The sequence below is a fragment of the Myotis daubentonii genome, chromosome 7 (assembly GCF_963259705.1).
Source record: "Myotis daubentonii chromosome 7, mMyoDau2.1, whole genome shotgun sequence".
Lineage (NCBI taxonomy): Eukaryota > Metazoa > Chordata > Mammalia > Chiroptera > Vespertilionidae > Myotis > Myotis daubentonii.
Genome location: NC_081846.1, coordinates 37,956,984 through 37,969,972, shown reverse-complemented (window position 1 = coordinate 37,969,972; position 12,989 = coordinate 37,956,984). Strand labels below are relative to the sequence as shown.

Sequence of the window (12,989 nt, the reverse complement as noted above, 5' to 3'; positions counted from 1 at the left end):
GTGTATATATATATATATATATATACACACACACACACACACACACACATATATTTAAAAAAAAGAAAATATGATGTTACCATATGTCTAAAGGAGTCCAGAGGACAGATTAGGACCCAGAATATCCCTGTCCAAACTGAAAGGCAGGGTTGGCATCCAGAAGTCCAGGCTAGAGGAAGAGGCCAAAGTAGAATGATGATTGGAATAAACAGAAATGCAAACCCAGATGGGCAGTTATATGACGAAACAAAATCCTAACACATAATAGTGGGGTTCTCTCCAGGAGGAATGAAACAGGTGGCTCCAGATCCCAAGTGAGCAGAGTTGGTCATATTCACCTGTCCCCTCCCAGCCACCTTCCTGCTGTGGGCAGAGGAGAGCCAGGAGATAGGCATTGCTTTCCCAATGGTTAGTTAGTCATGGTTTTGTCTGTGTCAGAGATTGTATTAGATTAGAATGATTTTAGTCCTCTCGGCATATCTTTTCTTACACAGTTTAAATGTTTTCAGGCATTTGGAGTTAATGCATATTTCCCATGTTCTCATAACAGTATCAGTATTTATTTCAGGTGAGTAATGGGTTAACTGTGCTTTTGTAGCATTATTTCCTTGAAGAAATTTGAGTTTCGAGCACTTAGAATTTTAAGGACTATTTTATTCAAGTTTCTGAGGTACAAATGTCATGTTTTGATTAGATACTTAAAAGATTATAAGAAAAGTGTTTTTAATTTTAGAGAAATATTGGGGGAGAGCAAATAGACTCCAGAGATGCAAAAGAGATTGCTGCTTTAATATATGAAAAATTGGAAAATCTCCAAAAACATGGAATGAGAAATAAGGTAAGGACTAAGTCTAGAGCTGACTGCAAACATTATCTAAAGTTATTCTTCCTATATTTTATATGTATGAATAAGCAGGGAAAATGAAGCTTCAAAAAATAGTAAGTAGTTGGAAATTCTTCTTTGGAAAATATGAGAATCAGAATGTAGCCTATAAACACTGAAATGCTTAGAAATTTGGACAAGTAAAATCACTTAAGAAATTATGGCTATAAATTATTTACATTTTGTTCAAATGTAAGTAAAGCAGTGACTTGTTAGGAAAGGAATACATATCCTGGAGCCTCCTGACAGACACATTTGGATAGCAAATACTCTTTTGTTCTTATTTAGTCGGGATGTGTTGGAACCCATGAGCCTCCTGGCCTCTCCTGGATTTTTTAACCCATCAAGCAGTTGCGGCCTTTCTCCTGCTCTTCTTTGCAAGGGCTGTTTATTATTTTTCTTCTTTAAATCATGTCATTCTAGGACAGACTTAGACCAAACAGTCCATGAATGCTAGCGTGCCTTCTGAATGGAATTTAATACAAGCACCTGAGGGTTCTTGGATTCCTTTCCTATACAGTGAAAGGGCAGAAGAACAGCACAGCGTTGGGAAAGGGCTAGGGACATCTGGCTCCGTAGAATCATTAGAACTACAGACCCCAACATAGAAAGTCTGACAGCCTGCTTCGGGAATTATGTTTTCTCCAAATCTAACAGTTAGGAAAGAGATAGTTATGAATCTTTATTTTCTTGGTTTCAGTAAACAAAAATGTTTTTCTGATAGTTTGTTCAGCTGTTTTCTCAAGATGTTTTGTGACTTTCTCATTAAACATTTGAGATAGCAAACACTGTTACTCATAAATCAAATATCATAACTGAAATTAAGTTAAAGAGCACATCAAAATATGACTTCAAATGTGTAAAGCTATAATTGGTAGTATCGGCCTGGGTAAGAACTATGTGATACCCTTTCCTCTACCATTGTTATAGGTAGGAGAGGTTCTTATGTGGTGGGCTCATTAAATAAGAAATATAGAGTAATTATTTCTGAGAAGATAAGTTTGGTTAGCTTATACTATTTTACCTTGTTTTTAATATAATCTCGTGTTTCTTTTCTCTTTCAATTACTTTTATATTGTTGAAGGATGAACTTTAATGATAGTGAAGATGAAGAAAAAGTTGGAAATTCTGACAAATGACATCAGAAGATATCTTTTTAGACTGTTACTACATTCATGGTGGGAATAAGTGAGCATTATATTGGACTTGTAATTGCACTGTCTAAATTCTATACAACATTGGTATGGATGAAAGGTCTGCAAGCTTTCTATAATGTGCCAGGTCATAAATATTTTAGGCTTTGTAGACCATATGCAGTTCTTTGTCAAGTATGCTGTTTTGCTTTGTTTACAACCCTTTGAAAAATATAAAAACCACTCTTAGCTGAGGGCCATCCACAAATAGACCACAAGTCACATTCAGCCGTGAGCCATAGATTGCTGACTACTGGAAATGATGTTTGGGCTGGCTGGCTTGAACATGATTTTGCTCTGCTCGTGTATATGCCTAAGTGGTACAAAGTGAACTCTATCACTTAATGTGCTGTGGCTCACCTGAAAAAAGAGAACTTGGTTTTCAGTCACCTGTTCTTCTAAAAATTCTCTGAAATTGATTCTCTAATCATATATTTCATTTTAAAAAAAAGGTGATGTGGCAAAATAAACAGATACCCTATTTTCATGATGTATTATAGTGAAGTGATTCTTCATTCTTTTCTTTCTTAAAGGTTAAAGAATTAATTTTAATTTTCTACAGTTGAGAAAAATTTTTGTAACAGTGAGTAAGCAAATTCTATAGATTTCTACAGGATCCAGAAATACCTGAAAAAAAATATGTACAGCAATTAACAGGTCACTGTAGAGTATCCCAAACATATGGAGCACTTAGAGTTCTATATTTTAAAGATACATGTTAATTTAATTTATTTTCTAAATATTTTTCATAAAGGTTTTCCCTGTGATACTAATTAACTTTTGAAGCATCTTTCTAATATTTATGTTTTTGCCTTTTGGGCTCTTTTGTTGTGTATCCTTTATTTCCATTTGCCTGTTTTTCTTCATAGTTGTTGTTTTTCACTATTGTCTATTCTTTTCATTTTTCAAACAGGAAAAATAACTGCAGTTTCACTATAACTCATACTGATAATGTGGTCATTCCAATTATTAATTGGAGGCTATCATGTTCAGATAAATATTGGCACAATAACAAGTTATTTTTGTAAGAAAAGTATATAAATCTAAGAATGAGATCTTTTAGTTTCTCAGTTGTTCAGAATCAAATAATTATAATTCAGGGTATGTGCGATGGTAAAAATTCCAGTTGAGCAAAAAAGAGGTCATTGAATTTAAAAAATAAGTTTTCCCAAAAACCTATTAGGATTATGCTTTATTATATTGGAAGAGATTTGTTTTTTTTAGATATCATTTTACCTCCTTCCCCAAAATGTCCTCATATTTTATAGCTCCAATTGATAGAAAAATATATTTTTTTTATTTTCAAGTGCAACCCTATTCTTCATAGTCTCTCCCATGTTGTTTTTAGCGTATTCCTTAATTCCCTATCTTAGACCTCATTTTACACATGTAGGCACATAGAGAATAATTACCACTTTTAGCCTTAATTTACCACCACCTTTTTGAATTATGATCAGTAATGGCAAGTGCCTTTCATTTATTAAATTTTCAAAGCCTAGAAAATGTTTTGAATTGGCTTGTTTCTATAAGAAGCCTAAAATGGAATCCTAAAGAGGTCCTGGTAAATATTTACTGATTGCTGTACCAGGTACATGAATGCCAGTGTGCTGGACACTGAGGAGAGGACGAACGGCCCAGTGTGTGACTCACAGTGCTGACGCTGAGTCCATAAACAAGGATGCAGGCACCTGTGTACTACTGCCTATAAGTATCATCCAAATTTAATTGAAAAACATCTTAAACAGTAAATAAAATAGGAAAAATTATATATCCTGTAACTTGGCCTAAGTCTGTGCTTGTGGAATCAGCTGTAAAGCCAGCGCTATCTGGGAGTCATGTTAAGTAATGTGAATCCTGCAGTCACATCAGTATCATTGGTATTTAAAAGACCACTGACAGAATGAAAGGCTTTAATGGCCACATTCATGCAGGAGAGCACCTCTAAAGATGCCATTTCTCTCAGCAACTTCATTGTTGTGTGCAGGTGGCCTCCGGGTACCACCCCATTCATTTCTAGCAGACCAGAGTGCATCTGTCAGGCAGTTGGATTTGAAAATGAGATACATTTAAATATGTGACGATGTGAAACCATTTTGAATGTCTGTTTTTGGTATTAATGATGCTTGCCTATCTCAGTTGTCCAGTTTTTAACATCTTTCATATCTTTTTTACTTAAAATATGTGATTAAGATAAAGGGAAAATAAAATGAAATTATTGTATAATGACTTTTATATTGTAAAAGTTTTCTTTAAATTGGTTCTTTTTTAGTTTTGTTTCCCTTGGGGGAAAGAAATTAATATTATTAAACAACTAGGGTAAAAATCTAGATTATCTATAAATGCAATAGAACAGGATCAGAAAGGCTTCCATAGGGGCCTCAGTAGTAAAGGGATGTGATACTTTTGAGGGCTTTATGATGATATAACCTCCTGGGTATTTTAGCTTTCTGAAGAAAATGTTTACTCTGCACTACTACAGAATCAGCCATAACGAGCTTTCTGTAATGCTGATATACTTTTTGCAAGCCATGTATCTCTCAGTTACATTTTCCCAGTTGATTACATTCCAAATAGCTTTCAGATAATCAGGTCTGACATTTTTATACTGAAAGTAATAAGCATGCTCCCGCACTTCATTCCCCAAAAGTAGAATGAGATGAGACCTGTTCATTGAAGGGGATCCTGGTTAGAACAAGCAGCAATCTAGAAGCATCCTTGCTCCTTATGGAAACCAAGCCAGCTCCCACCTGAGTGAGCCTTGAACGCCAGCAGAAACAGCTAAATGCAGTGAAGGAACTAGTCATGTTGATGACTTCCAGCGATTCCCCTTTGGGTTCTCCACCACCACGAGAGCTCAGGTCTGACGAGAAAATGCTGGTTGATGTGGCCTCCACTGTTGAACTTCAGGCAGGCTGAAGAGGTATTTGAGTGGCATTGTCACCCTTCTCCGCGCCTCCCCGTGCTTGTCCTCGCCTCCCTAGTGTTCAGGTTGTTCACATAAGCAGTGTGGTGCTTGCTGTGGTGCAGCTGCATGATCCGGGTGTTGGTGTGAGGCTCTGGGGCGCCGTAGTCATAGGGCAAGTCCGGGGGGTGGTGTGCTGACAGCCCAGAGTGAACCAGTCGATTCTTTGTTTTCTGACAGTATTCAAAGCAGAAATTTTCTTTGCAGTACATTCATCAGAAAAGAAATACTGCATGGTTTCCTATGGCGCACATTTACAAAGCTGCTTATATATGAGAAAGTGTTTAATGAGGAAGTAGTATTTTTAAACCATTTTAACGGAAGTTTTGTATAATAATTAGTCTAGTTTTAATCTTTATGTCTACCAACAAACTCAGATAAAGGTCTTAAATTATACATATTCAGTGAAATAATACAAAGGTTAAATTAGCCCTGGCCGGTTTGGCTCAGGGGATAGAGCATCAGCCTACAGACTAAAGGACCCCAGGTTTAATTCCGGTCAAGGGCACAGGCCCAGGTTGCAGACTCATCCCCAGTAGGGGGTGTGCAGGAGGCAGCCAATCAATGATTATCTCTCATCATTGATGTTTCTCTATCTCCCTCTGTCTTCCTCTCTGAAGTCAATAAAAACATTTTTAAAAAACAAAGGTTAGCCGAAACCGGTTTGGCTCAGTGGATAGAGCGTCGGCCTGCGGACTGAAAGGTCCCAGGTTCGATTCCGGTCAAGGGCATGTACCTGGGTTGCAGGCACATCCCCAGTGGGAGATGTGCAGGAGGCAGCTGATCGATGTTTCTCTCTCATCGATGTTTCTAACTCTCTATCTCTCTCCCTTCCTCTCTGTAAAAACTCAATAAAATACATATGAAAAATTTAAAAAAAAAAAAACAAAGGTTAAATTAACCTACTGTATATTAAATATTCTATAATACCTAAAGAAAATTTATTCTGAAGATGAAAAGGAAATAATATATCTGTAAGTATACACTTTACTCAGTGCCATAGAATAAAACTTAAATATACCCAAAATCTGGTGAATAAGCTTGTTTTCAAAATGAATAATAACAAAATTTAGGTCAACCACCAAGGTAAGTATAAATGTATTATATCTATATATATATATACATCTATGCCTATAGATATATAGATATATATATAAAAGGTTAATAATATGCTAAGTGTTCAACCGGTCGCTATGATGCGCACTGACCACCAGACACTCAATGCAGGAGCTGCGGAGCTGCAGTGACTTGGCAGTGGTGGTTATCAGGAGATGCACCCCAAAACCAGGGAGGAGAGAGTCCAATTCCTTGTGGGGCTGCGTGATTCCACCTTCGGCCGTGGGTTATGTTGTTGCTGGGGCACTGTCGGCCCCGAATCTGGTTTACTGCACACTTGCATTTGTGTTCCAAATCCTGTATGACAGCAACTTTGCAGAATGCCCTCTCGCACTCCAGGACCCCTTGGGGGATGTAGGAGAGCCGGTTTGGCCCCATCCCCACAGGCCAGGCCAAGGGACCCCACCTACCGGAGGGATCTCGTTCACTCCACAGACGCCTTTGGAGATACCACAGCACCATCCCAGGTGCTGTCGGCAGGGGGAGGGACTGAGGGAAGTTGGCTCCAGGGCATGTTGGGCCATCTTGCCCAGTCCTGCCCCACCGGCCACCTTCTAATTAATTTCCTTTCAACGTGCACAAATCCATGCACCGGGTCACTAGTGTAAATATAGATTTGTTAGGGACTCACTGGCTCAAGTCATTTCTTTTAATGTTTAACAGTGGGTTTGCACTCATACTATGACCCAATCCTCATATTAGATATATTTTGAGAGGTAACTAACCAAAATTATGGTTGGGGCTGATGCCAAACTGGCCAATATCAATAATGAATCCAAGACTGCATTATTTAGTAACCTGCTGTTCTGATATTTAGTAATCATTCAAAAAGGTCTGTGCTAATGTCCACACACAAAAAATATATATGCCATATTAATTAACTACTGAAGAAGTGAAAAAAAGGTTTTTTTTAAAGAATGAATAGGTTCTAGTGTAAGATGGCAACGTAGGAGGTTCCTGAACTCGCCTCCTCTCATGAACACACAAAAACTACCTACATACAGAACAATTTTCTCTTAAAGGAATGCAGAAACTAGAGTGACTACTGGGAACAAGAAAAAACCCACAATGAAATGGTTAGGAGAGACAGACACACAGGGTATTAAACCCACCTCTGGTGTAAAGACACAACTAGAGCAAAATTCATGACTTCCAATTTCTCAGAGGAGCAAAGGTTTGAACCTCACATCTGGTGCCCCAACTTTCCGTGTGATAAGCCTATTTGCAATCTCCAGTGCTTCAACCCGAGGGGCTGGCTTTTAATTTAACACACATCTAGGAGCTGCCTGCAGTGCTGTGCAGAGAGCACAGAGGACAGCACTATCTTTGTGCTGTCCCTCTGCCTCGCTCCAGGTGGCTGTACTTTCCAGAAAAACTTTGGCACATACCTAGCACCCCAGCATCTGTGACCACCATACAGGGGACATCCTTTGATCACCTGGTGACCAAGTGGTGTTTAGATTTGCTGATCCCACAGGTCTGTAGCAAATAAAGACAGTTCTTAACTGGTTATCCCCCAGGGCTTGGTGCAGAGAGAGCAGACAGGAAGCACCCATCTCCCACTCTTCCCTGACAGCAGCATAGGTATATTCGCATACTTTAAAAGCTGCAGCCAGCCCTGGCCGGTTTGGCTCAGTGGATAGAGTGTTGGCCTGTGGACTGAAGGGTGGTGGGTTTGAGTCCAGTCAGGGCCATATGCCAGGGTTGCAGGCTCGATCCCCAGTGGAGGGCGTGAAGGAGGTAGCCAATCAATGACTCCCTCTTATCATTGATGTTTCTATCTCTCCTTCTCTGAAGTCAATAAATTTACATTATATATATGCAAGCTGCTGCCAGAGGGTATGGCTTCCAATCAGCTTGTATCTAGGTGCTGAGATCCTGCCCTTTGGAACAGTGGCAGGTTTTGGCACATCCTCAGCTACGGGGAGCCTATTAGAACAATGAAAGCTGCATGGACAATCACAAAGTTTGAGAGATAGCCAAGAACTACGGTAGGGTTGAACAATAAAGTTCATCTCCTACACCACTCCTTCAAGACAGAAAAGTAGCCTGTTTTTGTTTGTTTTAATATATTTTATTGACTTTTTACAGAGAGAAAGGGAAAGGGATAGAGAGTTAGAAACATCGATGAGAGAGAAATATCAATCAACTGCCTCCTGCACACCCCCTCTGGGGATGTGCCTGCAACTAAGGTACATGCCCTTGACCAGAATCAAACCTAGGACCTTGCAGTCCTCAGGCCGATGCTCTATCCACTGAGCCAAACCAGTTAGGGCAGTGGTCGGCAAACTGCGGCTCACGAGCCACATGTGGCTCTTTGGCCCCTTGAGTGTGGCCACGAAGTTTCAATCGCACTGTATGTGCACACCCACACGTATTTTGTGGAAGAGCCACACTCAAGGGGCCGCAGTTTGCCAACCACTGGGTTAGGGCATCATGTTGTTTAATCTCGATATATGTGTGATTTTTCTAGTTTTCTTCTTGTAATTGATTTCTGACCATAATTGTGTGAAATTAGAAAAGATGCTTGATGTGATTTAAAACTTCTTAAATTTATTAACACTTGTTTTGTGCCCTAACATATAATCTATTTTAGAAAATCTCCCCTGTGCACTTGAGAAGAGTGTATATTCTGCTGCTTTTGGAGGGAATATTTTGTGTCTCTTTCCCTTTGTGACAGCACAGAGGGACCTGGAGAGTATTACACTAAGTGAAATAAGCTGACAGAGAAAGACAAATATCACATGATCTTACTTATATGTAGAATCTAATCAACAAAATAAACTGACAGACAAAATAGGTCCAGAGACATGGATTTATAGAACAGGCTGACAGACCTCAGAGCAGGGGAAGGTGGGTGGGAAGAGATTATCCAAAGAACATGTATGCAAATATGCATAACCCATGGACACAGACAATACTGTGGTGAAGGCCTGGGAAAGAGTGGGAACTGGGTGGAGAGGTGCAAAGAGGGGGAGGAATGGAGGCTATCCGTAATATTGTCAACAATTCCACTTCAAGATATTTATCCAAAGAAATAAAAAACACCAATTCAAAAATATACATGCACTTCTATGTTCATTGTAGCATTATTTACTTATAACAGCCAAGATATGGAAGCAACCTAGGTGCCCATTGGTAGATGAATAAAGAAGATTTAGCGGTATACGTATAGAATGGAATATTAGCAATAAAAAAATGAAATCTTGCCTTTTGCTCAGATACAGAGAACATTTTGATGGTTGTTAAATAGGGAGGGGTTGGGGGATGGGTGAAAAAAGGGAAAGAATTAAGATCTACAAGTTGAGGGTTATAAAAACAGTCACAGGGTTGTAAAGTACAGCACAGGGTATATAGTCAATAATATAATAATTATGTAAGTTATGTAAATGTCTAATCACTATGTTGGACACCTGAAAATAATATAATGATAAATGTCAGCTACAATTGAAAAGTAAATTTTTTTAATCCTTCAGTAATTCATTCTCTCTCAAGTCACCAAAGAATATAAGACTCAATAACATGGTATATCAAAAGGCTTAAATCTAAGTCACCCTGTCATGGCTTTAGAAAGATAATTTAATGTGCATTCACTCACTATAATAAATTTGAAATGCAGAAAAATACCTATTTTACTACAGAGATTACATAAGTTTTAGAATTTATTTTGCTGATGTGTCTTATATAAACTTAGAAAAAGCCTAAATAATAAGAAATTTCCCAATACAGGGCTGGGAAAAAGTAGGTTCACAGTTGTGAGTACATGAAACGAGAGGCCCGGTCACAAAAATTTGTGCACTCGGGGGGGAGGGGGTCCCTCAGCCCATCCTGTGCCCTCTCGCAGTCTGGGACCCCTCAGGGGATGACCACCTGCTGGCTTAGGCCCGCTCCCCGGGGGATTGTGCCTAAGATGGCAATCAGACATCCCTCTGGCAGCCTGGCCAGTCTGGGTGAGGGGCTGAGAGCCGTTTTCAGGCTGGTGGGTGACTGAAGCTCCCAACCTCTCCTTTTTTTCTTTTTTTCTTTTATTCTGGGATTTATTTACCTTCTATGGCTGTCACTGGAGCTGAGAGCCGGCTTTAGCTCTGAGGCTCGGCTCCAGCTCTGAGACCTCAGCTGCTGAAAGCAGGTATCTGGGTTTGTTTGGCTTCTATAGTTGAAACACTGTTGCAGCTCCAGCTCTGAGGCCCAGCTGGCTGAAAGCAGGTTTCTGGGGTTTGTTTAGCTTCTATAATTGCAACATTGTTTCTTAGAGTGCAGCTCAGAGGCCGGCAGCAGCAGGCAGGGAACCTTGGCTTCCTCCATCACTGGAGCTAGCAAGCCTTCTGTTCACTTCAGCTGCCTGGCTGCCGGCCGCCATCTTGGTTGGCAATTAATTTGCATATCACTCTGTTAGCCAATGGGAAGCGTGCCGGAGGTATGGTTAATTACCATGTTTGTCTATTATTAGATTGGATTGTTTATGTATTTGTTTATTGTGTTATTTCTATTTTTATACAAACAACTATTAACTTACTTTTGCCTACCCTTGTATTTACAGTTATCTTCTCTGAAGATAGAAGCCATGGCTTTTTTATTTTCTGCTCTGTTTTCAGAAGCTAGCACATACATGTACAGTGTATATTCTAACTAAACTAGAAATATTGTGCTATATTGTTAAACTTGTTTAGAATTAATTTGCAGTAATTCAATTATGATAAATTATTGGCTAGAAGTTATTTTATGCTTTAAAAGTTGTAGCTGATGGTCTAGAAATTTAATTAATTAGCAAATGTTATAATGCTTAGGAGGTATTATAGTAGATATTATGGAAACTTTTCTTAGAAATTACTTTTATTGTATACTTAAAGTAGCTTTGCCTAGTAAGAAAGTACGTATTCCTTTGAAAGGAACTTTCTAAAATAACTTTTATGGCTTCATATTTTTTTTTATAAAAGTGATAGACTTCCCTGAATGATATTTATCAAAAACAACATCAGGCGCCAGCAGAGGGCAGTAAAGAATAAGCAGAGACATAGAAGATACTTCATTACTTAGAAAATGCTGTTTCTACCTCAGTAGTGAATGAGAATTCACACAGGCTAATTTACCTTTATTTTTCACTAAAAAGATCCTGAATGTCCATTACATACATTTGACTACAAGAAATTGTAAAGAAACTAACACTGTACTTTTATTATAAGTCCAAAAGTTTATAATCTGCTACATAGCAAATAAATATTCAAATGTGTGAATGATATGAAAGAATAAATTCAAGAAAGTCATATAGACACAAATGTTATGTATATTGAGGCTCAACTTCTCATGAATTATTTCCACCAATGAAAATGGTTTCGCCCTAACTAGTTTGGCTCAGTGGATAGAGTGTCGGCCTGTGGACCAAAGGGTCCCAGGTTTGATTCCAGTCAAGGGCATGTACCTTGGTTGCAGGCACATTCCCAGGAGGGGGAGTGCAGGAGGCAGCTGATCAATGTTTCTCTCTCATCGATGTTTCTAACTCTATCCCTCTCCTTTCCTCTCTGTAAAAAAATCAATATTTTTTTTAAAAAAAGAAAATGGATTCTAGATAACCTGTATACATGGATTGCTATTAAGAAATCATAAAACATTTATTAAATTGTTCTGATAATACTTTAATTTTGTATCCAAGTCTCCTTAGAATTTTGGTGTTTTTAGTAGTACTTTAATTCAGGAAAAAAGAGTCTCACTGTTAGATCTAAGAAATGAGTTCCCTAGATTCTAGCTCTGGTTCAACTACTTACTAACTCTAAGTTTAGACAAACTGCTAACTTCATCTCTGTACCCTTGTCAACTCATCTGCTAAACGGTGAAATATCTCTTCTACCTACTTCATCAGGTAGTCGTATAGGTAAAATGAGACAATGTGTTTTTTTAATTAGCATACACCAGCAACAAAAAAAGGAATGTGAGAAATTCTGTAAGGCAATGACATCATTTCTTAATGAAAAAAAAGAAAACACACAAACACAAAAAAACAAAATAAAAACGGAACGTTAACCTATAGATTGAGAGAGAAATGAAAGAGAAAGGCTTTTTGAGTCATATCAAAGACAATGTATGGACTTTATTTGGATTTGAAAAAACTGCAAAAATATTTATGAAACACCTGGGATTATTTAGAATTCTAATTGGATATTTGATATTAATCAAGTGTTGTTTTGGGAAGGGGAATTGTATTTAGGTGTGTTCATGGTATTTACAAAATGACAATAATGTCTTGGATTTGCTTTAAAATAAGCCAATGACCAGGATGTGGGGAGATAAAGGAAAAAATAATCTAGGGGCTGGAGGTGGTTGTTAAATGAAACAAGAATGACTATATCTTGTTAGGCATTACAGCTGAATAATGGAGAAACAGGAGCTGATCATACTCTTCTACTTTTTCTACTTGAAATTTTCCATAATAAAGTTTTTAAAGAACTAATTTCTTAAAACACACACACACACACACACACACACACACACACAAAATGTTGTCTAAGATATTAGTGAAATTTTATGTAGAACCCCAAATGACAAATTTATAATCATCTGTCAGAAAAATTTGTTTACTGAATTAGAAGAGGTAGGAAAATTACAGGAGAAAAAAATGGAATTGGTTGGCACTAAGCAGGACTACTTTGGAAGAGAATATGTGCAATTCATTTTCCTTTCATTACTCCCTCCCAACTTGGAACCATGGAGCCATTTTGCTATTTAGAGCCTATGTGATTGGCTCAGGCTATCAGAATGCTGGAAAATTATGATCCTGCTTCCTCACTCAGGTCAGAAGACTGAATTCTCAAGCACAAAGAATTGACTAGAGATTGTCTAG

The 12,989-nt window shown here is 38.2% G+C and overlaps 1 protein-coding gene and 1 pseudogene across 4 annotated transcripts in view; one reads left to right on the top strand and one right to left on the bottom strand.

The window, feature by feature from the left end:
• The window catches only part of DNAJC10 (DnaJ heat shock protein family (Hsp40) member C10), a 38,964-nt gene extending 34,662 nt beyond the window's left edge, over positions 1 to 4,302 (top strand). For all 4 annotated transcript variants that reach the window (XM_059703920.1, XM_059703917.1, XM_059703918.1 and 1 more), the window contains 2 exons: positions 734 to 838; positions 1,968 to 4,302. In XM_059703920.1, the coding sequence (XP_059559903.1) occupies positions 734 to 838; positions 1,968 to 1,979 (117 nt within the window). In that variant the 3' untranslated portion in view covers positions 1,980 to 4,302. The remainder of the gene's footprint in view (positions 1 to 733; positions 839 to 1,967) is intronic.
• A 247-nt stretch (positions 4,303 to 4,549) lies between these two features.
• LOC132238833 (superoxide dismutase [Mn], mitochondrial-like) lies at positions 4,550 to 5,250 on the bottom strand (annotated as a pseudogene).
• Positions 5,251 to 12,989: the final 7,739 nt, after the last annotated feature.